Raw genomic sequence first — 27,543 nt, forward strand, 5'->3', positions numbered from 1 at the left:
CCCGGGTGCGAACTGTGTATGAAACGTCATCAGCGTTCCCCCGCCCCAAGTGTGAACTGTGTGTGAAACGTCATCAGCATTGTCCCGGACCCCGCCCCGAGGGTGAACTGTGTGTGAAACGTCATCAGCATTACCCCCGCCCTGAGTATGAACTGTGTGTGAAACATCATCAGCATTGCACTGGACTGACAGACAGAAGTTAGCCGCCAACTGGCGTAAGTAAGCGTCTCGCGTCATTTCCAGTTCCGGCGGAAGTGTGATGTGGCTATGAAGTGTACAGGATGGTGAGTGAGGAGTCTGTCTTATTTATTATGGTGGTGATGTTGGAGGCAGGCTGATTAGTTACTGTGATTGATCAATTCACATTCTGATGTGCCGGCTGATGTGTCTCCACTGGCAGCCCGTTAGCTTGATGCTTCTTGTTTACAATGAGTGGTGTGGGGATGGAGGATAGCAGTGCTTGGGATCAGGGCCTCCAGGTAACAGACTGTTTTCTTTTCCGGCTTTAATGGACGTAATCGAAACTAATAATCGACAGCAATGAATGTAATTGAGTAAAGCTAAGCAGCCAGCATAATTAAGGACCCCACGCACCCTGGACATTCTCTCTTCCCCCTTCTTCCATCGGGGAAAAGATACAAAAGTCTGAGGTTACGTAGTAACTGACTCAAGAATAGCTTCTTCCCTGCTGTTGTCAGACTTTTGAATAGACCTACCTCGTATTAAGTTAATCTTTCTCTGCATCCCAGCTATGACTGTAACACTACATTCTGCACTCTCTTGTTTCCTTCTCAATAAATAGTATGCTTTGTCTATATAGTGTACAAGAAGCAATACCTTTCACAATGTTAATGCATGTGATAATGATAAATCAAAAGCTGTGGGCTGGCTACTATTAAATGGAGATGTTTCATTCCAAATGAATGACTGATGGTGTGAAATCAAGAAACGTAAGAACTAGAAGTCAGCAAATCCAGCTTTTTAATCTTGGTTCTCCCATTTAATCAGATCATGGCTGATCTCTCCCTGGTCTCAAATCCACCTCCTCGCCTGTTCCCCATGTACATTTTATTTATTAGAAATATATCATCTCAAGCCCTGAGGATTAGTCTGATTAACTACCCTAAATTCCACATTGTGATAGCCCATTTTGTTTTAAGTACTGGGACAATATATACTTAGAATCAGAGAATGATGAATAGCTTAATGTACCTGTCCTTTATGGAAAGAACAGAGCAATGGGATACAAGTAAGTTGTCTTCTCAGAATAGTTGAAACACAAGGAGGTCTTCAGTCTCTTATGATCATGCCAGTTCTCTGGAACAGCAGATCAGTTTATCCCACTCTTTTCATGCCACCTTGCAATTTTCTCTCAGTAGTTTCCGATGAAAGCCATGTTTGAATCTGCCTCTGCCACTCAGGTGGTGTATAGTAAGAAGTCTCACAACACCAAGTTAAAGTCCAACAGGTTTATTTGGCAGCACAAACATCCTTTGCAAAGTGTGATGCCCTGATTTGAACACAATAGTCGTGTTGAGGCTGAACTAATTTTTTTATAAAAGTTCAACTTCCTTTTTATATTATGTGCCCCTATTAGTAAAGTCTAGAATTCCATATGCTTTTTAATCACTATCTCAATTTGCCCTGCCACTTCAGTATTCTGTGTAATACGCCCCATTTCCTAGAATCCGTAGAATCTCTACAATGCAGAAGGAGGCCACAATTCCACCCTGGCCCTATTTCCATCACCCCATGCATTTACCCTGCTAATCCCCTGGTACTAGGGTCAATTTAGCTTGGTCAATCAACGTAACCCACTCATCTTTAAACTGTGGGAGGAAACTGAGCTCCCAGAGGAAAGCCATGCAGATATGGGAAGAAAGTGCAAACTCAACACAGTGTTGAGACCCAAGGCCAGAATTGAATCTGGGTCCCTGCTGCTGTGAAGCAATAAGGCTAACCATTGTGCCACTGTGCACCATCATTCCTTTGTTTCCTTGTATTTATTTCCTTTATTTTCTATATTTTTTCTTATTCTTCCCACCAAAATGTTTCACTTTAAACTTACTTGCATTAAATATCATCTACCACATATCTGTACCGTCTTTAAGATACACCACAGTAACTCAGCTAGGCTCTTCAGCAGCACCTTCCAAACTAGTGATCTGTACCCCCTAAAAGGTCAACGGCAGCTAAAGAAAGGGAACAGTAGCAACTGAAAAGTCTCATGCAAAAAAAGCACCATTTTCTGTTGAAAATATGTTGCTGTTCCATCGTTATTAGGTCAAAATCCTGGAACTCCCTAACAGCGCTGTAGATGTACCTTCACCAAGTAAGCAGACAGCAGCTCGCAGATACCTTTTCTAGGGCAATTAGGGATGGGAAAAATGCTGCCCATATCTTGTAAAATAACAGAATAATTGCTCGAGGAGGAGGTGATGACCTAGTGGTATTATGTCACTCGACTAATAATGCAGAAACTCAGCTAACATCCTGAGTTTCAAATCCTGCCACGGCAGATGATGGAACAAAAATCTGGAATTAAGAATCTGCTGATGATCATTTGTCAGGAAAAACCCATCTGGTTCACTAATGTCTTTTAAGGAGGAAATCTGCTATCTTTACCTGGTCTGCCCACACGTGACTTCAGAGCCACAGCAATGTGGTTGACTATCAACTGTCTTTGGGCAACTAGGGAGGGGCAATAAATGCTGGCTCAACCAGCAACGCTCATGTCCCACGAATGGATAAACAAAATGTCACACTGATCCTGGTCAAACTTAAAGCCCCAACTGCACAGATTTTAAGGGTGGCACAATGGTTAGCACTGCTGCCTCACAGAACCAGGAACCTGGGTTTAATTCCAGCCTCAGGTTATTCTCTGTATGGAGTTTGCACATTATCCCCGTGACTGTGTGGGTTTCCTCTGGGTGCTTCAGTTTCCTCTCACACTCCAAAGATGTGCAGGTTAGATTGATTGGCCATACTAAATTGCCCGTTAGTGTCAGGAGGATAAATGAGTGTAGGGCCTAGGTGGGATTGTTGTTGGTGCAATGGACAGAATAGCATTCTCCTGCACTACGGCCCCTATGAAATGAATGAGTTGTTTGGATGCAGTTTAACTTTGCGATTCATTACCTATCTTATTGGTTATTGTGACCTAACAGTGTCTGTAGTCTCTTGAGGGAAGAACACTGAGCATGATTCTGCAATTCTAGATTTCTCAGGGGATTGTTTTTATTTCAGTCAAAAGTAGTATTTTCAGTTTGTATTATGCGTATGTGCAGTACACCTAGGAAATGGAGCTGAAGTTTCAGTCTGCAGCAACATACAATCTTGATCGATTGGTACCTCAACTTCAGATCCCTTTGGTACCCTTAATTTGCTTAGATGTTGAACTTTGTTACTTGTGACCTCTCTCCATCACATTCTTCCACTATTTTGCTGCATGTGCAAATGTTAAAACACAAACTGGGCCTCTCAATAATGGGCATCTCTGGAATGAAAAATGGGAACCTGAGCAGCTCCGCACTATAACAAACAATTGTTGAGTTCTGCAAGTGTCCCTCTGAAAATCATAAAACAGAAGAATCATAGAATCCCTACAGTGCAGGAGGAGGCCATTTGGCCCATTGAGTCTGCACCAACAACAATCCCACCCAGGTCCTATCCCTGTAACCCCACACATTTAGCCCACCAATCCCTCTAACCTACGCATCCTGGGACACTAAGGGGCAATTTAGCATGGCCAATCCCCCTATCCTACACATCTTTGGATTGTGGGAGGAAACCAGAGCACCCGGAGAAAAGCCATGCAGAGACAGGGAGAACATGCAAACTCCGCACAGCCAGTGGCCCAAGCCAGGAATCGAACCCAGGTTCCTGGAGCTCTGAAGCGTCGGTGCTAACCACTGTGCTACAGTGCTGCCCGGTGCAGTTTGGCCATTGCTGCTCAGTGTGGCTATCATAGGTACAAATCAATGGTTCAGATAGTCAACAGTCTAATGCCCAACTTCACAAGTTTAAAGTTTATTTATTAGTGTCACAAGTAAGTTTACATTAACACTGCGTTGAAGTTATTCTGAAAATCCCTCTAGTTGCCATTGTCTAGCACCTGTTCAGGTATACTAAGTATATCTGAATGCATTTGATCACATCTTTCAAACTGTGGGAGAAAACTGGAGCACCCAGAGGAAACCCAGTCAGACGTGGGAGAACATGCAGACAGTAACCCAGGAATCGAACCTGGATTCTGGAGCTGTGAGGCAGCAGTGCTAACCACTGCGCCCCCATGCCACCCTTATAAAAGGGAAAGCAGCAGTTGTTCTGCAAAAAGACCTGTGGTTCTATGATTCTAACAAAGGTGGTAAGAAAAGCCATCATTTGTTGTCCAACCGTTGATACTTTTGAGAAGATTGTGGTGAGATACCTTCCTGAACTGCTACAGTCTGTATGCTGAAGTTACTCCTACAATGTTGTTAGGTAGACGGTTCCAGGATTTTGACGTGATGAAGAAGGAACGCAAATATATGTTCCAAGTCAGAAAAATGTGACTTGGAAAGAAACCTAGTAGTAGAGGTGTTCTAATACACCTGCCTTTGTCTTTCTAGATGGTGGAGGTCATAGGTTAAGGAAGTGCTACCAAAGAAACCATGACAATTTGCTGCAGTGCATCCTAGAAGAAATATACACTGCAGCAAACATATGTTAGTGATGGAGGGAGTGGAGTGCTGTTACTCAAGGAGATACTTTGTCCTGAATGAAGCATCTTGAGTGTTGCTGCAACTATTCGGGCAAGTTGAGAATATTCCATCATTCTCCTGACTTGTGCTTTGTGGATGTTGGAGATGTTTTGGAGAGTTTGGAACGAGTCATCCACTACAAGATACCTGGCTTCTGATCTGCTTTAGTAGCTGCAACATTTGTGGCTCGTACAGTTGATTTTCTGGTCACTGTCCCCCAGAAGGGGGTTGGATGCTGTTTTGTTGGAGATGGTCATTGCCTGCTACTGTAGCTCTTATCCCCCCCAAGCTTGCATCTTACTGATGGGCATGGGTTTCGTTATTATCTGTGTAATTCCAAATGGAACTGAATCCCTCCCCACCTCTTTCTCTCTGTCTTCCCACTGCCACCATTCATGGTGCTGATCTGAATTAATCACTATATATCGCCCTTTACAACATTTATAAATTCAATTATTATAGCAAACTCCAGGCAAAATCACACCTGACTCATGTGAAATTTCCAGTTTAACCTACTAAGTGTGGTGGGCAAATTACACTATCAGGACATATACAGTTTGAATCACAACAGTCATTGGGATAACTTCCAATGAATACATGAAGTGCAAACTTATGTTCATATTTAGTGGCCTTCTGGACAAGCGGACACTGGTCCTAAACCTAAATGGGTGGCACAGTAGTTAGCATTGCCGCGTCACAGAGTCAGGGACCCGGGTTCGGTTCCCGGCATGGGTCACTGGCTGTGTGGACTCTGCAACATTCTCCCTGAGCCTGCGTGAGTTTCTTCCGGGTGCCCCTGTTACATTCTACAGTTCAAAAGATGTGCTGGTTAGGTGATTGGACATGCTAAATTCTCCCTCAGCGTATCAAACAGGCACTAGAGTGTGGCATCCAGGGGATTTTCACAATAACTTCATTGCAATGTTACTGCCTACTTGTGACACCAGTAAATAAAATTTAATGTGCACAATGCATGGAGAATTGACACGTAGCACTTTGCTTCATCATTTCTAAAATGTAATCAATTGTCCACCTTATGAGTGCTGTACGTTCCATCATTGACCCTCACCCAATGCCATTTTTATATTGCAATGTAGATATATTTCAAAAATACTACTTTTGTGGAAGAGAGTACTGTCTAGCTATAAATGCATGCTCAATGCCAATCTACTGATAGAATACATGCTCAGTTATTAATACCCTTGTTACATCAGAAGTATAGGTGTTTTCCGAGTGACAGAATTGTTGGGAAAGCAATTCATTTTTAGTCCTTTTAAGAAGCTGACGTGTTGCCTGCATTTCATTCTTGAAATGTAGCACAGTTAGTGGCTTTAACTAGATCCTGGAGCGTCAAGCAGTTGAAGGGAAACAATTTGCATTGCTGTTGTCATTCTGTTAACCATGTGCTTTTACAACCCACCATGATTGTGGAATCTACCATAATACATATATTTTATGCAATATGTATAAAATTCATATTTTCCGATTCAATTTAACTTATTTGCATTGTTGCCCATTAACCACCTTAATTTTCAGTAATCGGTGTTTCAACAGGCCACAAATAAAACTCATTACAATTTTCTTCCCTCCACACCACCCCCCCCCCTCCACAGTCGGCAATTTTCAACTTTCAGAGTCTACTGACTGTCATACTACTCCTGATTTGTACCTGTGCTTACATCAGGGCCCTAGCTCCCAGTGTTCTGGACAAAAATAAAACTGGGTAAGTACACTATAGTTTTTGACTGTTGGCTAGATTATAGAAATTCAAGGTTTTTTTGAATTTTTTTTCAGCAAGTAAAATATAACCAAATGCAGTACTTGAGAAGTATGTTTAATACTGTGTTTGTCATCTTGACTGACTTAGCACTTTTCAGCCCCAGTGAGGTTAACCTTTGAAGGTTTGTTCCTAACAAGTTTGTGCCAAGATTCACATTTGTGTTGTGATTTCTGTAAGTGCACAAGTCTGTTTAATGGCTGGGAGAAGCTCTAAAAGTAATAAAACAAAAGTAATTCAATACAAGTTGTATTCATTCATTGTATGTTAAAGTTTTATTGCAAATATTTTCTGAATCACAAACTTTGCGTAAGCATGAGTTTTGTTTCTAGTGCCTGTCCATATTGATTGTTTGAAATTCACTTGGAGATGTGTACTGTTCAGTGTTTTGCTAATTATGTTACCATAATATATTAGGGATGTGTTTTATCATTATTGATGGTATAAATTGATGTGGCTATAGAATACTATTTGGGCAGATTATTTGAGAATTTGTGGTATTGATACGATTTGAATATGTTAACTGGCCTCTGCTAACTACTCAGTACACAGTTCAGGGGCTATGTCAGTGGGTAGGCTCTTGATATTTAAATCCATTCAATAGATCCCAAATGTAGGATATTGAATAAATGTACAACAGTTCAGCAAAACAAATACATCTCATGTAAGATTCTTTGATTTTTCTCATCCCATACCCAGTCACGTTGTCAAGTAGCCAACTTGTGCTTGAACTTAAACTGATCTTTGCATTTTCTTGGAAAAACCAGACCAAAATTAGTGTTTGCCTAAAATGAAAGCTGGAGCCTAAGTAGAAGAAGACAATATAACTCAACAATAAAACAGTTTTTTCTTTAGGCCAAAGGACTGAAGATTCAAGTCACTGAAGAGAGATCTGCCTGATATTTATTATCTTGGCCGATTGATACTGATTTTTTTTTTAATTCCGAGATGGAACTGCCTACCTAAACAAGCCACAGTCAAATACATTAATGCAAGCACATATAAAGAATTGGGTTATGGATTGCAAAACCAAACATCTGGGGAACTACCATTTCAACTTGTATCAGTTAAGTAGATGATGTGTTCAATTTTCTACTGAATTCAATACCAGTAATTATTTGAAATGTCTTCAAAGATGTGGATGCTTCGTCATAAGTTTGGTGAGGGGGTGGTGGAATTAGTGTAAGTAAATTCTTAGTCGCGCATCCATTGAAATGCAAGAAAGTATACTAAACCTTAGTCACTATAAACACTGAACAAATACAGTGCAAGTAATTAGAATGAAACTTTACATCTGGAAGGAGAAAAACTGGCAGAATTGGTCTACTTTGTGGAAATTTGAATTACATCTTGTACTCTACAGTGACACAAGATGAGCAATGTAATAGAAGCCAAACTAGAGTTTTGCATTGCATGTGAAAATGTCAGAAGATTGTCTGAAACCAATTTGGCTTCCCAACAATTTGTCATACCACAGCTCATACAAAGCTAACTTTTAAGGTGCACGTGTGCATATTAACAAACTAGTGGGTGTAATTTAACTACACCCTTGTATTTTGCCTCCTGAGACTAAGTTTTAAATCCAACCCAGACTGGTGCAGTAATATGCTGTTCTGCAGTTGTAAAGATCCTAAATTAAGATTAGACAGTCATAACCTAGTTCCTTGCAGACATGATTTCATAGCACAAAACTGTCTGTAATGTAGTATAGATTGGCAATTTTTGTGAGTTTCAGTGAGGATGCTGACATAGGAAATGGAAAAATTCAGTGATGCAGTGGAGAGTTTCCTCCTGATGTTGGAAATATTGGGTTCTTGGGGCAGGGAGGTAGATCCATTTTGCCAGCATTTGCCACTTTAGACACCTTTGGATGTGTTTGCCAACAACAGGCAGCAAATATGGTCAGGTATTCCATTTTTCTGAAACTTGAATTGTAAATAGGGCTGATGTGACCTTGTGATCCTTACATTATTAAGTAGGATTTAAATTGTCTGCCTTTAATAAACATTTTTTGTTAATAGAATTCTGTGATCCTAAATAATGTAAAATGTCCTCATTGAGACTGTGTTTAGAAAAATTTAGAATTCAAAGGATTGATTTCCTGAAAAATAACTTTTTTCATCTGCAAAATAACCATTTTCTAAATTCCGTGCTATTGTACCACAACCATTTTTCAATCCATTTTGCTATCCCAATGATTTCGAGCTGTCAAGTCAACTACCACTTTATTGCCTCATATTCACCCTATGTCTCCAGCCCAAAGCCTGTCCAAAGAGTGACCATAGTATGGTTGAATTTCTGATGCAGATAGAGGATGAGATAGTAGGGTCCCAACCAGTGCCCTCTGTTTGAACAGAGGGGAGTATGATAAGATAGGGGCGGAATTGATGAATGTAGATTGGGGGAGCAGATTGGTTGGTAGGACAGCTGAGGAACAGTGGAGGATTTTTAAGGAGATCTTTTTCAGTACTCAGCAGAAATATATTCCGATGGTAAAGAAGGACCGTGAGAGAAGGGGTAACCAGCCGTGGTTATCAAAGGAAACAAAGGAGAGTATTAAATTAAAAGCCGATGCATACAGAGCAGCTAAAAATAGTGGGGAATTAGATTGGGAAAGATTTAAAAAACAGCAAAGAATGACTAAGAAAGTGATAAAGAAAGGAAAGATAGAATATGAAGCTAAACTAGCTCTAAATATAAAAAATGATAGTGAAAGTTTTTACAAATATATGAAGAGGAGACTGGCTAGAGTGAATGTTGGACCCTTGGAGGATGGGGGGGGGGGATTTAGCGGTGAGTAACGAGAAAATGGCTGAGGTTTTAAATAAGTATTTTGTCAGTCTTCACAGAGGAGGACACAAGTAGCTTACCGAAATATGAAAGACAGAGGCGTGGTAGGAGATGAGGTCCTTAATGCAATTACTGTCACTAGAGAGGTAGTGCTTGGTAGACTAACGGGACTGAAGGTAGACAAGTCCCTGGGACCAGATGGAATGCATCCCAGGGTTCTGAAAGAAATGGCAGAGGTGATAGCGGATGCCTTAGTAATTATTTATCAAAATTCGCTAGACTCCGGGGAAGTGCTGGAGGATTGGAAAATGGCTAATGTTACGCCGCTGTTTAAAAAAGGTAGCAGACAAAAGGCAGGGAATTATAGGCCGGTTAGCTTAACGTCAGTAGTTGGAAAAATGCTAGAATCCATCATCAAAGAAGAAATAGCAAGACACCTAGAGGAAAACGGTTTGATCAAGCAGACGCAGCACGGATTCGTGAAGGGGAAGTCGTGTTTAACAAATTTATTGGATTTCTATGAGGATTTGACAGGTGCGGTAGACAGAGGAGAACTGGTGGATGTGGTGTTTTTGGATTTCCAGAAGGCATTCGATAAGGTGCCTCACAAAACGTTGCTGCAGAAGGTTAGGGTACACAGTTGGGGGTAAAGTGTTGGCATGGATTGAGGATTGGTTGTCTAACAGGAAGCAGAGAGTTGGAATCAATGGGTGCTATTCTGGTTGGCAGTTGGTGACTCGTGGAGTGCCGCAGGGATCGGTGCTGGGGCCTCAACTGTTTACCGTTTACCATTTACACAGATGATCTGGAGGAGGGGGCTGAGTGTAGGGTAATAAAATTTGCTGATGACATGAAGATGAGTGGAAAAGCAAATTGCGTGGAGGGTGCGGAAAGTCTGCAGAGAGATTTGGATAGGCTGAGTGAGTCGGTGAGGACCTGGCAGATGGAGTATAACGTTAGCAAATGTGAGGTTATCCACTTTGGTAGAAATAATGATAAGAGGGATTATTATTTAAAAGGTGAAAAGCTGCAGCATGCTACAGTGCAGAGGGACCTGGGGGTCCTTGTGTATGAGTCTCAAAAACCCAGTCTGCAGGTGCAACAGGTGATGGAGAAGGCAAATGGAATGTTGGCCTTTATACGAGGGAGATAGAATATAAAAGCAGGGAGGTCTTGCTGCATCTGTACAGGGCACTGGTGAGGCCGCAACTGAAGGACTGTGTGCAGTTTGGTTCCCGTATTTACGAAAGGATATATTGGCCTTGGAGGGAGTACAGAGAAGGTTTACCAGGCTGATACCGGAGATGAGGGGATTAGCTCATGGAGAGATTGAATCGACTGGGTCTGTACTTGTTAGAATTTAGAAGGCTGAGGGGGGATCTTATAGAGACTTACAAGATAATGAAGGGGCTAGATAGGGTAGAGGTAGAGAGATTCTTCCTGCTTAGAAAGGATAGCAGAACTAGAGGAAGTAGCCTCAAAATAAGGGGGGGGGGGCTGCAGTTTAGAACAGAGTTGAGGAGGAACTTCTTCACCCAAAGGGTGGTGAATCTCTGGAATTCTCTGCCCATTGAAGTGGTGGAGGCTACCTCGTTGTATATATTTACGTCACGGTTAGATAGATTTCTGATAGACAATGGAATTAAGGGTTACGGGGAGAAAGTGGGAATGTGGAACTGATCCACTTCAGATCAGCCATGATCTTGTTGAATGGTGGGGCAGGCTCGAAGGGTTAGATGGCCTACTCCTGCTCCTATTTCTTATGTTCTTAAAATGTGTCTTCTTGTCCTAATGCAATTTAGTTGTTCCAGCGGGAACAGTTTTTCCTATCTACGCCTGTCATAATCTTAGATTTATCAAATGTCCCCATAATCTCTTTCATAGAATAGAATCATAGAATCACTTTAGTGCAGAAAGAGGCCAATTGGCCCATCAAGCCTGCACTGACAACAAACCCACCCAGGCCTTACCCCCATAACTCACTTATTTACCCTGCTAATCTCCCTGATTAAATGGCCATGCTCAATTGCCCATCAACCTACACCGCCCATCTTTGGATTGTGGGAGTAAACTGGAGTACATGGAGGAAACCCACGTAGACATGGGGCGAATGTGCAAACTTCATACAGTTATCAAAGGCAAGGTACCCAAGGGGAAAAACCCCAGTTTCTCCAACATAACCTGAAAGCTAAAAGCCTTCATCTCTGGAACTGTTCTAGTAAATATCCTCTCCAGAATCTTCACATCTTTCCCACAGAGTGATGACTGGAACTTGATGCAACAGTTGTAACCTAACCAAGGCTTTTTACATGTTCAGCATAAAATCCTGCCTTTGTCATTAGTGCCTCTACTTATGAAGTCAAGATCCCATATACTTTGCTAATCTTTAAAGATCGACGCACATTTGCCTCTCTATCTCTATGTGCTGTTTGAACTGTACCATTTAGTCTATATTATCATCACCCTTCTTCCAAAATGCATCGCCTTCCATTTGTTCTCTATGTTAAACCCTATTTCGGAGCAAGACTCCAAAAGTTTGTGCTACCAAATAAACTTGTTGGACTTTAACCTGATGTTGAGAGTCTTCTTGCTGTGCTTACCCCAGTCCAATGCCAGCATCTCCACATCATTTAAACTCTATCTGCCAAGTTTCTGCTTGTTCTGCAAGTCTATCTGTATGCTGATATATTTGATTGCTATCACTATTTGCAAAACCTTCAAGTTGTTACCTTTGACAGATTTTGAAATTTTATTCCATGGGTGCAATCTTATCAGCTGGTAAGATTGTGTGCAGAGCGGAAAATTGGGTCTACTCCCTGTTTCTAGCTGCACACAAAGGAGGGATGTGGGGGCACAAAGCCAATTCAAATATTAATGAAATCATTAACAAGTCCCGAGCAGTACCCCCGGGCTCACTTGAGCTTACCACCTCGCCGATGAAAATCACGGTTTGGTCCCATCAATGGGGATCAGATGTGAAGGCCTCGAGAGTCGGAGGCCATCGAAGACCCTGTGTGATCAGGGGCATGGCTGGCTGGCACTGCCAACTGGGCACCATTATTGTGCCCAGGCAGTGCCAAAGAGACGTCGCTCGTGAAGGGGGGAGGCAAGGGATAGAGCTCTGCAGTGGGGGAGGGAGCTTTGCAAAAGGGGGAGGGACTCTGCACATGAGGGGGGTGGTGATTGGCGGGTGGGGGGGAGAAGCTAATGCCCATGGGAGGCAGTGGCAGGAAGTCTCCCAGTTCACTGACATAGCAGTGCACAATGGCACCCTGCGCAGTCTGCAGCTGGCTTCACCAGTGAACTTAGGCTCAGCTAAGTTTGTGCCCAATATTTCTCTGGTCAAGGAAGTTCCAATAGGATTAATTTGTGTAATAAGAAATGATGACTACTGTAATGCTCGTCTCTAACTTTCTATCTTAAATTTTATGTGCCATTAATTTGCAAGTATATCTGTTTCAATGCTGGTAAGCTAATTTTTCAGTATAGAAAATTCAGACTGAAAATCTGAAGAAAGTAAAATTAGTTGAATAGATGGTTCCACAATGGAATCAAGAATATGATATGATTTAATGGCCTATCTCTTTGTGATCTTTTGATTTTTGTTTGGTTTATTTTTATGAATGAGCATGATAGCAATTACCTCTAACAAAGGGATTGGCATGGTGATAGTGGTTAGCATTGCTGCCTCACAGAGCCAGGGGCCCAGGTTCAATTCTGGCATCAGGTCACTGTTTGTCCTTTGTTTGCACATTCGCCCTGTGTCTGCGTGGGTTTCCTCCCATCCTCAAAAGATGTGCGGGTTAGGTTAATTGGCCGTGCTAAATTGACCCTTAGTGTCGGGGGGATTAGCAGGGTAAATACATGTGGTTAGGGCTTGGGTGGGATTGTAGTTGGTGCAGGCTCAATGGATCAAAATGGCCTCCTTCTGCACTGTAAGGATCCTATGATTACTACAAGGTTTCCAATAGAGATTTAAAATCTACCCTTAGAAATGTTAGACTAATGGTAAAATATCATTCAGTAAGAAATTACTGCTCCACTTTAACAAAGACTATTACATAAAGAAATTTGCAATGTTTAGTGTATTATTGAAGTTCCGGTGTTGGAGTTGTGAACTGACAAGACCCTAAGTCCTGATGGACTTCATTCTAGGATCTTAGTAGTATGGAAGAGTAAAAGGGAACTTGATTGAACAATCGAAGATCTTGAGGGGTCTTGACAAGGTGTATTTGGAAAGAGTTCCCTTTTATGGGAGAATCTAGAACCAGAGACCACTTTAAAAATCAGGGGTCGCCAATTTAAGATCGAAAAGGAGCACTTTTCTTGTTTGAGGATTGTAAGTATTTGGTCTCCTTCAAAAGGTAGTGGAAGTGGATCTTCTTGAATCTTTAAGGCCGATACGTTGCTAATAAGGATGTAAAAGGTGTGTCTGGAAAAATGGAGTTTGATTACAGTCTGATGATCCATGATCTTTTTAAATGGTGGAGCAGGCTCAAAAGGTCAAATGGCCTACTCTGCTCCTAGTTCATATAGATAAAATTTGATATTTGCACAAGCAATTGCTGATCCTTGCCAGCCCCTACTTTTAAAGTTTTATTTTAAATTGTTTAATATTGTGTAGCTTATTAATATTAAGGCCTGATTTAAATTAAAACGTCTGTGAAACCAGTAACTAATTGGCCCCTGTTTTTTTTCTGTTTTATATATTGGATCATATCAGTTTTAACAGTTATTAGTTACTTTTGATAGTTAAAATGAATGGTAACTAAACTAAGTTTGTAATGGATCTGTTCTACCCTCCCCTAATTATAGTATGAGTTTAGTTTTGTATCACTGCAGTCCTTAAGTAAGTTCACCCAAGCTTTCTTACTCTACCTTGATCTCCTTTTAACCACAGGAGATAGAGCACATGCTAACGCAAGGCACAGTACCTCTGCAGAGAGAAGGGAGAAACATACTTCCAAATGTCCAAGCAACTGGTTCCGAGCACCATTGTTGGCTTGAAAGCTGGTCAACTGTAGGAGAAAATGGAAGATCAGGATAATAAAGAAAATGCCTGAAAGTTAAAACTTATTTCAACTACAAATCATATTCTGTAGAGGTCTTTGAATTATTTTCTCATACCTATTATCTTGTGAATTAATTTTCCACTTTGCAAAAATGAGAAATTACCACAAAAAAGTCTTAAAATTCTTGTGTTGCAGAATATCCCTTATTTTAAATCCTGGGATATTCTGAATTGAGTGCCCAACATTAGTCCCCAAATTCACTTTTGTACTTTTAGAGAAGGTTTTTCAAGTAACTATAAAACATTTCAGGATTCACAGTCCATAAATCACTCAAGTTTGTCTTATTAGCTGGAAAACTTCCATAATTCAACATCTTTACACCTGCAGTTTTCGAATTGTGTATTCATCTGAAATAAACAGGATAGAAGCAATCAAAATGTTAATTTATTTTTAAAACAGCATCTCAACTTACAGAAGAATTCTTAAGGAAAGTGTATGCTTTGTGCCTGAAAAGTCTGAAGTGAATGAGGTGTGACTTGAGCATTAATATCTTTTACATAAATTAACATTCTCGAAGTTCATGATTAGTTTTTTGTTTCGGAGCCTAATTAGATGAATATGGAGTTAATGAACCTAACATGGTACTTCTTTCATACCTTATCTTGGATTGGCAGACTGAGCATGTCTACTTCCATTTCCTCCAGTTCTGTAAAAGTGTCATTGTTGATTATGGTAATGCACATCACACTAATGAGTCTGAAATTCTAATTTGGCTGTTCTTGACACTTCTTTCCATCAGTGAGCCCATCGAACACATGTACTGTTGTGGTGCCATCACTAAACAAAGACTTTTTTTACACTTCAGTTTCTGTCTGATTTATTACCTGTTTCTTGATTTTAATACTTACAATATGTAAGGTCGCAGTAACAAAAATTGCCACCTAGTATTTTATAATTGATCATATATTTGAGTATGAGATTCTTGTTGGATGGTTTCCATAACCATCTGGAGCATCATTCTGCACAAAAATCAACTCTATACAGAAGGGATACTTATATTACTAGAGTAATTTAGATGGGTGAAGAATACTTTAAAGTATTTTCATTTTTCCCTTCTCAAATAGTAAATGTCAAATATAAAATTAAAACTGTAATCATTGATTTTTCTCAACAGTAAAGCTTTTTCAGATGTAACAATATCTGTTGCATTAACAAAAACATTTATTTTCCAGACTTCTGGGAATATTTTGGAAGTGTGCCAGAATAGGTAAGTAAAACTTTGTTGCATTTTCTTGACTATAATGTTCAATTTTAATTTTGCAAATCCCCTTTTTCAACAATATTGTTTATGATGGACATCAAGGTGAAAGTTATAGCTAAGGACATTTGGTACTAGATGAGAAAATATTTATACCAAAATGCAAGGCTATTTTCAGGCCTCAATGTTATTTCTGTCTATCTACATTTTTTTGTCTGAATTCTCAAAGTTTTATCATTTAAATCGATTCCACTTGGATTAAATTTTCTAGTTTTCCTTTTTTTTGACTTAATCCAGACAACGTATTTCCAGGTTCCAGCTGTCATGACAATTACCCATTCAACAATTGTAGCATGGCCTCAGTTGCCATGTTATATATATCCCCTCATTCCTGTACTTATGCTTTGCTTTTCATTCTTGCATCTGACCAAGTGTCAGCTGTACCTTCTGGGTTGCCCAATATATATAAATATCAATTTAATTGCAGAAACAAAACTGCGACTTGACGTCTGATTAATTCACTGTGTTAGAATGCATGATCCTCAGTGTATGATGATCCTTTAGTGCAGACCCACCTGTATGTCCAGAATGCCTATTTGCAGCACACTGTAGAGGAGCTCCTCGGAGAATATTATTTTTATATATTGCTAGGCTCTTTCAGGAACTTCATTCAATGAATACTTTAGTACTACGTACTTTTTATTTCCCCCCCCTTCCCAAATAGTAAGTGTCTAGTTCTGATTGGCCTTGACTTATGTCACAAATTGCTCATCTGTTTCCACTCAATATTGATGATCACTGCTGGGCACCAACTGAGCCTTCACTGGGGTCTTGATTTCAGAATCATTATATGATCACTACAAAGCCAAATGCACTTTGTATCAATGCAGAAGTAAAAGCCTAACTGCATCCTTAAATGGTAACTGTGCCTGCTTCAGCACTGAAGGAGTGCAGTACATTCTTATCTGATGTTGCCATCATCTTTTGCAATGTTCTCGTAGCCTTTTAATACTTAAATAGCAACCCTCCTTCCTGGCTTCAGTCCAGGCTATTGCTATTGATTTAAAATACAAAGACTATTTCAAATCATTGATAGGATCCAGGACTGGAGTGTGGAGGGGAAGCTTCAATTTACAAATTGCAGTGTTTACAATTTTATCAAGTTTACTCCCAAATGTTGGGCAGTTTGGGAATACAGCTGACTATGCCCACAAATAAATTCAAAAAAATTCTCTCCTTTCTGATTTTTTTTGTATTTGGCCCTTTAGGAGTGACTGTACAAAATTTAGTCCATTTGTTTCTGTTCTGAACTCTTAATGGGCATGGATTAATTCAGGGTATTATACATGCTGGATTGAATAGATTTCCGTTTTATAAGCATTTTAAATAATTGAGAATAGTGAAGCCTTTTGCTCTCTCAATCAAACTATTGAAGTCCATTTGTGTCAATAAATAACAAAAGCTGCTCTCTTGCTGCCAGAGTAACACCCTGTTTCAAAGCATTCATCTATTTACTACACAGATAGTCTATGCTTTCTGTTGCTATGAAAGAAATTGATTGTGCAATGCCTGCTCTTAATCTTGCCATTTTGACCAGGCAAAAAGGGGAGAGAAAAATATGTTTTTTTAGTTTAGATTACAGTATACCTAATTTATCTAACGATGGCACAGTGGTTTGCACTGCTACCTCAGTGCCAGAGGTCTAGGTTTGATTCAGGCCTCAAGTGATCGACTGTGTGAAGTACTTACTGTGCCTGTGAGTGTTTCCTCCCACAGTCTAAGATGTGCAGGTTTAGCCATGCTAAGTTGCCCCTTAGTGTCCAAAGGGGTGCCAGTTAGCTGGATTAGCCATAGTAAATGTGCAGGGTTAAGGGGACGGAGTGGAGGAGAGGGGCTGGATGGGATGCTCCTTCAGAGTCGGTGGGCCTCTTTCTGTGCTTTAGTGATTCTGTGGTTATGAAAATAATTTAGGTAACAGCCAGATCTTATAATAAGCTGCATTTTTGATTACTGGAGGTAAATTTTCTGCGCTTTTGAAAAAAATTGTTAAACTTATTACCTTCTCGCCTGAAGTGCAGGAGGCACACTGAAGCTTGTCAGGGTGGTATTGGCCTCCAACATTTCACTTGTTTGCATTTGAGAGCTGACACTGCATCAGGTCATTGGCCTGAGCTTTTCTGTTGTAATGATGATGCAACTGTCCATGTTCACCACTGTCGCCCAATGAAACTGAAACAACTTCTAGTGCCTGCATATGGATGGGTGATAAATGGTGGCCAAGCCAACATTGCCCACATCTTATGAAAGAATGAAAAAACACAACTGCATTTCCACAGGGAAATTTAAAAGTTGCTTTCAGTCCTCGACAGGGTCCATTATAGCATTCCTTGCAGATTGAAATCGATTATAAATCACTGGATTGGTGTAAACTTCCACTTTGTGTAGGTTAGGGGATTAGCGGAGTAAATACGTGGGATTACCGAGATAGGGTTTGGGTGTGATGTGTTGTAGAAGAGTTGGTGCAGATCTTTTAGGCTGAATGGCCTCCTTTTGCACTGCAGAAATTCTGTGAATTTTAACAGTTTGAATTAAACAAATGTAAATGTGATGCTGTCCAAAAATGAATAGTTAGTTAAGCAAATCTTTTGAGAGAAGTGGGGGGTTTTCTCTCTGCACACCAATTGTGGGTTAATATGGAATGGATGTTAATGTTTACTCCTTTCCTTGGGATTCAGTTCGACTGCTGCTTGACCTATACGTTCAGTGCTTGCATGAGGAAACTGGAGTTCACTATGTAAATGCCAGGAGCTGACTTATAGATGTTAAACTGCAAGCACCAATTCATTGAACCAGATTTGCTCATGTCTTGTTTGAAGAGTGTAAGCTGAGAGTTCTGTTGAATATTTGAATGGAAAGGAGCTATGTTTTATTAAGTGTTCAAGTATCTGAGATCCAACTCCCACTACCTTTTCTAATATCCACAGTTCACTTGCAAAATCTGTCGGGGCATTTGTGCCGGTTTCACCTTTATGGTTCATTTCAGTAGCGTTGCCCATTCATGGTTCTCAATAACCTGACACAATTCATTTCCACAGTGCGTCTGGCTGACATTATCTGTAGATTTAGAGTTTCTCTGTGTGCCTGAACAACATGTAGCTACACCTTTGCCCCATTCCTTCAGCTCAAAATCAAGCTCATGGCTATTCTTCAGGCTGAACCAGACTGCATGTAGTTTCTCCTCAGTTTGACCCAGAACTGAAGTTCAAATCGAAAATCCTACCCAGAACACACTTCTTTTCACCCCTGCACCTTGTTCACTTCCACCTCTTTACTCCCAGAGCCACCAAAATCCTTTTCCAAACCTTTATACCCTCTGAACCTTGATTTTTTTTTGTTCTCTTTTTGGTTTCAGTTGGTACTGGAGCCAGCGGAATATGAAACAAGCTTTTAAATTTATTTCTGAGCTCCATTAGTTATCTCTATTTTACAAAGTTGTTGAGGTTAATTCTCTCTATAATTGCAGTTGTATATATTAAAATTTCAAACTGTAGCTCACGTGCCCCAGTTTTAAGTTCCTAAAAATAGGAGTTCTGAAGAACAGTTGTATCATTAAGTCTGTTTCGCTCTACACAAATGCCACCAGACCTGCTGAATTTATCCAGAATTTATTTGCAGTATTTTGCTTTTATCCCAATATTAAGTTCTTTATGTTCTCCTCTACATAGAGCATGTTTTTAAAAAGTTGAATGTTGGCATTGAACCAGAACCCGAGAGTACATTATGAAGCCACACTAGACCTCAACAATTTTTCTACTTTGGCATAAATGTGAGAAAGAGATGCTTTGCTGCAGGACAAATTCTACTGACAAATTAGGGATCTGTAATCAAAACCTGTTTTTATCCATAACGCAGTTTAAGTATAACTTTAACAAAATAAGTTGAACAACCTTTAAACATGAAAAGAAACAGCTCTAATTTCTAAGTTATCACTATCTTAGTTCCAAATGGCCAACATTCTTCTTTCTGACTTAAAACTCTAAATATAGTTAGTAATCACAAATGTACTTGCTATAATAAGAGTAGACAGCTGTGGAATTTTCAGAGCTTTCCAAAAGCCTGCAAAATTTTCTTCAATTTCAACAAGAATAGCCAAACTCCCAATTTCTTTCCAGGACTGCATATAAGCCACCACCACTTGTGACCCTGTCAATCACTAATCTGAGATCCTGGGGAACTTTACTTAACCTCTTGCAAGGTTGCAATGAATGATTATCATTCTTTCCCAGAACATGAGCTGTGTTCCTTCCAGACATACTGACCATCTTTAGGAAAAACTGAACTTCAAAATATTCTCCTGAAACACACAAAGCCACTCTTTTGCACAATTTCATCACAGGCACCTTTATAACTGCTGTCTATGAAAATTGTCATATTCTCTGTGTACGTAAGAAATAGGAGAAAGGGATGGATTTTTGGCCCTTGAAGCTTTCTCTGCCTTTCTGTAAAATCATGGCTGATCTTCTACCTCCATTCTGCTTTCTGGCTGTATACCTATGCCCCTTGATTTCATAAGTGTGAAAAGATTTATTGATCTTGAATACACTCAACGACTGAGCCTCTTCATCCTTAGTGTAGAGAATTCCAAAAATTCACAACCCTTTAAGTCAGGGTTTCCCAAACCTTCACAGCCACAGAGCCCTTTTGACTTCCCAAGACTACTGATGAACCCTTTCAGAAACATTCATATTATGTTGAAGAGTTACACTACAAAATTTTGATTGTTTTTGCACAGTATGTACTAACATACAAAATTAGTTAAAAGGATTTTCTATTTCTTCTATGTATATATTTATTATAACTTAAAGTTTTCTTATTCAACTATAAGTCATAGCTTCTTTTTTTTATGGGAAATGTGATACTGCTTTTGCAGCTAGAGCAAAAGGATAAAGGAATGAAACACAGAACAAGGTCAACTGGACGGTTATGTGTGCCTTAGAGAGGGGGTCGGGCATTGTTCTTGATCCTGTGCCACTAAGCTTTGAGCCCTGAAGCCTAAGACTTCAACCCTTTACTTGACGTTGAGAGATACAGTGTGAGACTGACATTGCTAAGGGTTAATTCTTGATGGCCAATTAGTGTTAGCATGAGTCTCAGAAATGCAATAGGGCACGATTGCGCTAAATCACGCCCTTAGTGTTTTTGCATGATAGTTTTAATTTTATATTCTGCTAACATCTGTGATCTAGTCCCTTTGCTGTGCATAGCAGGGCTTATAACCAGCAAGAATAAGAAGGCAGGCCACTATAGCAACATATAGGCAGCAAGATAGCACAGAGGTTAGCGCTTCTGCCTCTCATGCCAGGCCCTGGGTTCAATTTCAGCCATGGATGAGTGTGTGGCATTGGCATGTACTCCGTGTCAGCATGGGTTTCCTTAAGGTGCCTTCTGTAGTCCAAAGATGTGTAGGTTACGTGGATTAGCCATGGTATATGTGCAGGGTTATGGAGATAAGGCAGAGGGGGAACCTAGGTTGGGTGCTCATTCAGAGAGTCAGTGCAGACCTGATGGGCCATATCGCCTATTTCTGAACTGTAGAGATTCAATAGTTCCATTCTATTCGGTTATCATTGGAAATAAAGTTACCAGAATACTTCGTCATGTTAAACTTACTGGAATTTGTAGGTTTCTGAAATCAACTTCAGAGGAGAATGGTAATTTTGATAGAACTTTTGTGAGCCAGAAATTTTTGTTAAGTCAGTCAGTATGTATGTGGTATTGACTTAGGCATATTTTTGGGCTATTTATACCCTGTTTTTGACACAGTGAAGACAACTGCTGACAGAAAACACACATTTGCTTGTTCTTATTAGTTTCTTATGCATATAGTACCTGTTGCCAAAAATGTGTTCCAAATGAGGTGGGGCAAGTTATCTCTTTTGTGTTCAAGAACCAGGTGAATTTTATGCATTTAAAGTTCCTAAAATTTTCTAAATATTTAATTTGGATTGCTTAACATTTTAAAAACTGCAACAACAATTTCAGATTGTGCAGTAAAATAATTAATCTCCTCTCCGTCATTATTTGCTATTAATATTGCCTGCAATAATAGAACTAAAATTTAGAACAAATGCTAGCTTAAGTGAGTGGTCATGAAGACAGCTGTGAACTTGAAGTGTTAACTGCTAGAAATCGACCACACTGGACTATTATTACTCAGAAAAATGTGGACCCTGATCTACCATCAATTCTTTTGCCCACAAACTCCTACAAGCTTTCCTTTGAGCTTATTAATATAAAACCTAGTTTTGTAATCTTAAAATACTTCTGAGACAAAAAAGTTGAATGGGAAACCCAGACAGTCTCTGGTGGTTCTCTTTTGAATAGACATACGAAGATTTGTTTTTCCTTTCATTTTCAACATGAGAAATAGAAATGAAACACTTTTTCACAGTTCTCAACAAAACAACTGTCCAGTCCACAATCATCCTAAAATATAACATTGAATAAATTCTAGAAGAAACAATTTGATCACAAATTGGACTGAAACTACATTTTTATCAATAGTGCATAGCTTTAAGAATACAGTAAATGGAGTAAACTGACCATTCACTTTAATGGCAAATAAAATCCTACAAGTATCGCTAGAGTATTGTGCAACCAGTTTGTAAAAATATAATTCTGGGAACCACACAAGTTGCTCCAAAAAGTTATTGAGTTTTTTAAATGGAAATTTGATTATTTTGTAAGTCTGGTATATTCAAAATCCTTAAAGCAATGTATATGATATTTATTGAAATGTTGGCAAGGAAATTCCAAGAGTTTGTGAAGATTCAATACCTCTTGCTGAATATTTTAATAAGTCATGGTATCTTCTTGAATGTATCATCAACTAAAGCTGTGTTCAACTTCTGTAATCATTCTGAAAATCTGAAACAAAAACTGACAATGTTAGAACTGAAAATTAGTCAGCATTTATGGAGGCAACGGACAAATTAACTTCTTGCATGCAGAATCTTCAGAACTACAAAAATATTAAAATAAGTTCAAGAGCATAATAAAAAATTGACAAATTCAGCAACTTTTTCAATCTGGGGCTTTCCACACAAGCATTTCAGTGTTAAGATCGGGAAGATAGTTCCAAGGGTGACAATGGGAATCTAGAAGCCAGTAAGAATATGGAGAAGTAAGAGTTTAGCTGGGCAACATGGTCGATGCAGGCTTGGAGGGCTGGTTCCTGTGCTGTAATTTTCTGTGTTCTTTATTCTAGTTCCCAATCCTGCATTTGTTTACAAATTTATAACCAATTCAAGGGAAAAGTGAGAGTAACAGTAAAGCCACAGGCTTATGATGACTGAAAGAAAGTATCCTGAATTGCAGGGTGGGGGGAGTGGTGCAACAGATTCCTGCAAGGAGAAACATTGGGAGGAGTATCAGTGAAACAGCAGTTTCTTTCTTAAATGCACAATTATATTATGAAAGAAAATGTAATAGAATTGAGCATGAGGTACTGAAAGTACCCTAGTAAAACCATGCATCTGGTAGAGAAGTTGGAATTCTCTTAGTGCTTAGTTCCAAGGTTTATAAGTTGGATCTAGTTTATGAATCCAAACAAGAACTTGGAAATGCTCAGTAGGTCAGGCAGCAACTATAAAGAACAGAAGTCTGAGAGTTGATGGTTCCAAAGGTTTGGAGGGCAGTACTAGAATGTCTTCCAGTGAGCAAATGAGGATGACGAGGCAAGAACTTAATCTTTCCCCAAAGGCAGTATCGAACAGAGCAATTTGTTTTCAAAGGATGAAGCTTGGATTAGCTGACTCATTGATATGTTTTTCAATAAACAGTGAAAACAGTGTGTTGTATCTTCTTCCATGCTTAATAAATATTTAATGCCAGATGTTTTACTATAATATCTGACTGGTGAAATAGTTGTTTATCGTATGGCTGTTGGCATTTTGATATGGATATCAGTTGAACAAAAATTGGTACTTTGCCTGGTTGGCACTTACAGTCTCTGCTGTAATCTTCTATCAAGGTAGAAGTGATGAGACTTATTCCAGTTTTAACAGTCAGAGAAAACATCAGCATGAGGGAGAAGGAAAGCAAAATAAGTATTTTAAACTAGCCTTTACACACAGTTGCATTCCTACTTATCCACATATAGCCAACAGACATACATCAGTGACTTTTCTTCCCTTCCCTCTGTCATTACAATAGAGGATTCATTCTGTGCCATCTTAATGATTTACTATTCCTCAGTGACATAATCTGCAGGAATTGTGTCAATTTCCACTTTTCTAGGAACATTCAACTATTCCCATTCTTTAAGATTGTCCATCTAACATCAGATCTTGAATGTGTCACATCATCTTCCAGCTCAGTACCAGGATGACCAAAAGCCATTATCTTTCAGCCCATCAAAATCTCTACTTGCATGCTGTTGATTCCAAACTTCCTCTGAGCTAATTTGTTAACAGTACACTCTCCTCATTCCTTCAAATATACTGTTACCCATGCAACCTACCACACCATCTCCAACCTCTTTCCTCCCCAGAGTCGCCACCCAAATCTGAATCGATCTTTCCCAGAATGTAATTTATTTCCATTTGAACTGAAACAGTTCTGATCAGAGTCTCAAATGGTGCCCTATGTGGTGGGAGCAGGGAAAGGTAAACTATCCCTCCACACGCATCTTGACCTTTCTACAGCCTTTGATTGGGTTGAACTCACCATCATCTTTCCACTGCCATCCAGCTATGGAGGACTGCTCTCACTTGGTTCCATTCTTATCTATCCAGCCATAGTCAGAGAATCTACCTGTAGTGGCCTTTCTTCCTAGTCTGATACCATAGGTTCTGCTTTTTCCCCCAAGAATCTATCTTGGCTTCCTCTATTTCTCAACTGTGCTGCAACTGATTGTCACCTGAAAATATTAGCTCCCGCATGTATACTACGGATACCCAGCTCGAGGTCACACTACCTGTCTGAGCCCCTCAATAACCCCAATACCAGATGAGCAGAAATCTCTTGCAGCTAAATATTGGGAAGACTGAATCTATTCCTTGGAATCCCCACATAGAGGTGGTGACCCTGCCTATCCTGCTAGAAAATCGAGGGCAAGTCTACCATTATGGGGCTGAGAAACCCCAACCTGATTTTAAGGCCATTGTGCTGTCGCAGGGCTTAGTGTGGGACTTGCCTCCACCTGAGAGGGAATTCCACCTCAGCTGCTGGCTAATCAGATGGCTGGTAGTTATCCAGCCCCAGTAACATCACTGGAATTATTGGCCGCTACTGGGACAGCAGGCAGCTCACCATGAAAATCACAAGCCAAATAAGGTAAGTGGAACGTTTTCACTCGGGTCATCCTGGTGAGGTGCATGAAGAAGCTGAGGTGAAGAGTTTCAAAGACTGGAGTACTGTGTGCAGTTTTGGTCGCTGCACTTGCGGAAGGATATGTTGGCGTTGGAGGGAGTGCAGAGAAGGTTCACTAGGCTGATACCGGAGATGAGGGGGTTAGCTTATGAAGAGAGACTAAATAGACTTGGTCTGTACTCGTTGGAGTTTAGAAGACTGAGGGGGGATCTTATAGAGACGTATAAGATAATGAAGGGGATAGATAGGGTAGAGGTAGAGAGATTCTTCCCGCTTAGAAAGGATAGCAGGACGAGAGGGCACAGCCTCAAGATGGGGGGGTGGGGGCAGTTTAGATCAGAGTTGAGGAGGAACTTCACTCAAAGGGTGGTGAATCTCTGGAGTTCTCTGCCCATTGAAGTGGTGGAGGCTACCTTTGCTGAATATATTTAAGTCATGGGTAGGTAAGTTTCTGATCGACAGGGGAATTAAGGGTTATGGGGAGAAAGTGGGAAAGTGGAACTGATCCACTTCAGATCAGCCATGATCTGATTGAATGGCGGGGTAGGCTCGAAGGGCTAGATGGCCTACTCCTGCTCCTATCTCTTTATGTTCTTATTTGGCATGGTGTCTGAACAGGAAGGATTCCCACAACCGAAAAAAGGTTGCTTTGCCATATTGCATGCCATCCTGAGCCCTTCCACCACCACCACCACTGACTAATATCAACAGTGATGGTTGGAGGTCTTTAAATGACCATTAATAGCTGGTTAAGGGCCTCAGGCCACCTGACAGTTCTTTTATTACTACTGTATTACCAAAGGAGCTGGATACATAAAGGGCACAAGGCCACCTGCCTACCCCAACTCCATCCCTCTCCCTGGAAATTGTTTGAAAGTGAACCAAACTGTTTGCTACTTTGTGTCCTATTTAATGGTGATGAATTTCCAATGACACATTCTTGCCATCGGTTCCACCTCCCTAACATCAGCTGGGTAAGCCCTTGCCTTAGTTGATCTACTTAAACCTTCATCCATACCTTTGCCCAGGAGTACATTGAGGTGGCTGTCTCCCATATTATACCCTCTGAGCCTCGTATCATTCAAAACGCTGCTAATGTTAATTCAAACCAAAGCTTGTTCCTCTATTACACCAATACTCACTGACCTAAATTGGCTCAAAATTAAACAATGCCTTGCTTTTAACATTTTCATCATTTTTTAAATACCTCCATAGTGTCTCCTCTCCCTATCTGTGCAATCTCCTTAATCACTACTGTCCTCTTAAGACTAGTGTTCTTCAAATTCTGGCCTTTTGAGCATCCTACATTTAATTCCTCCACTATTGATCTTAACTTCAACTGCTAAGGCCCCTAACTCTGGAATTCCCTCCCTAAACCACTTTCCTCTCTTTTTCCTTTTAAAAAATGACTTAAATCCTACTCTTTGACTGCACCTTTGGTCATCTTTCCTCATATCTCCTTATGTTGGTGTCAGACTTTGTTTAGCGCCCCTTGAGACATTTAGCTATATTAAAGGTGCTGTATAAATACAAATCATTGTTGTCGAACACCTGCTGCAATATGTGATGATATTTGCTCATTTCTATTGTTCCTTTCAAGATTTTATAGTAAATTGGTTTGGGGTTTAATAAGTATAATTCGTGTACTTTATGGAGTCATTGTAATATGTTACACTGTTTAATAAATTTGATGTCCTATTTATATTTTTCTTTTGCTTTGCAGGTGAAAGAAAAAGTCCTTATGTCGCCATATGTTGTATAGTAATGGCATTCAGTATTCTCTTTGTACAGTAACAATTAGCTCGAAAGGGACAGGATATGGATAATGGACTTTGGTTAAAATACATAGCAGATGAACTTTATAATTGTGAAAATGATCCACAAATGGCAGCAGCTTCCAAAATCCATGTTGTGCTTATTGCATCACAAGCTTTCCTTAGCAATGACATCAACTGCAACTCTGTTTCTGGACCAAGGACTGAAATATTTGAGATAGAGCTCCATTGTGGCTGAAATTTTTGTCGCACTGCAACAATCATCCTGCACTCGACAGCTAGTGTCTCTGTGAGAATCATTTGATCAGTTATTGCTGTGTGTAACTGTCTGAATACTGTATTGTCAATAAAAATCTTCTTAAAATATTTTTAAACTTTTCATTTGAATGAATGAAATGCTGAGACCTGTGGTATGCTTCATCACCCCAAAAGGAGGTAAGATTTCACTGAAGTTAGGTTTGCTCCAATAGGTTACATCTGGCACTTTGAAGTCAAGGCTGTTGAGTAATCTGTAACCCTCTGTTGCGGGGTTTTTCAGAGACTAGGTATTGCCAAAAACTTCGGCTAATATAAAGACTAGCAAAGTCAGTATCCCGGTTTAAGACATATCTTTATTTGACCAACGATCACTGGGAGAGAGAGCATTGGGCAATCCAACATCTCTCCTGCAGAGAAGACCCTGAGCACTGCAATACCACTCAAGTTACAATACATCAGGACAATTATACACTTTTTAAAGTTTGCTTTTCTCACCTTCCCGTTAGTTATGAACCAGTCATCATTAATGCAAATCGAACATTAACAGTTGTCATATACC

The 27,543-nt window shown here is 40.0% G+C and overlaps 1 protein-coding gene across 2 annotated transcripts; it reads left to right on the forward strand.

The window, feature by feature from the left end:
- The first annotated feature begins 210 nt into the window (after positions 1–210).
- On the forward strand, positions 211–27,092 carry tmem167a (transmembrane protein 167A). Of its 2 annotated transcripts, none has more exons than XM_080189715.1 (4): positions 211–284; positions 6,356–6,465; positions 15,554–15,588; positions 26,675–27,092. In XM_080189715.1, exons 1-4 carry the CDS (start codon positions 282–284, stop codon positions 26,743–26,745), a joined length of 219 nt encoding a protein of 72 aa, XP_080045841.1. In that variant the 5' UTR covers positions 211–281; the 3' UTR covers positions 26,746–27,092. The 2 variants fall into 2 exon arrangements, with proteins under 2 accessions (XP_080045841.1, XP_080045840.1); XM_080189714.1 differs by lacking the exon at positions 211–284 and adding an exon at positions 306–479.
- Positions 27,093–27,543: the final 451 nt, after the last annotated feature.

Source organism: Carcharhinus amblyrhynchos, chromosome 5 (assembly GCF_965287045.1).
Source record: "Carcharhinus amblyrhynchos chromosome 5, sCarAmb.v2.hapA, whole genome shotgun sequence".
Taxonomy (NCBI): Eukaryota; Metazoa; Chordata; class Chondrichthyes; order Carcharhiniformes; family Carcharhinidae; genus Carcharhinus; species Carcharhinus amblyrhynchos.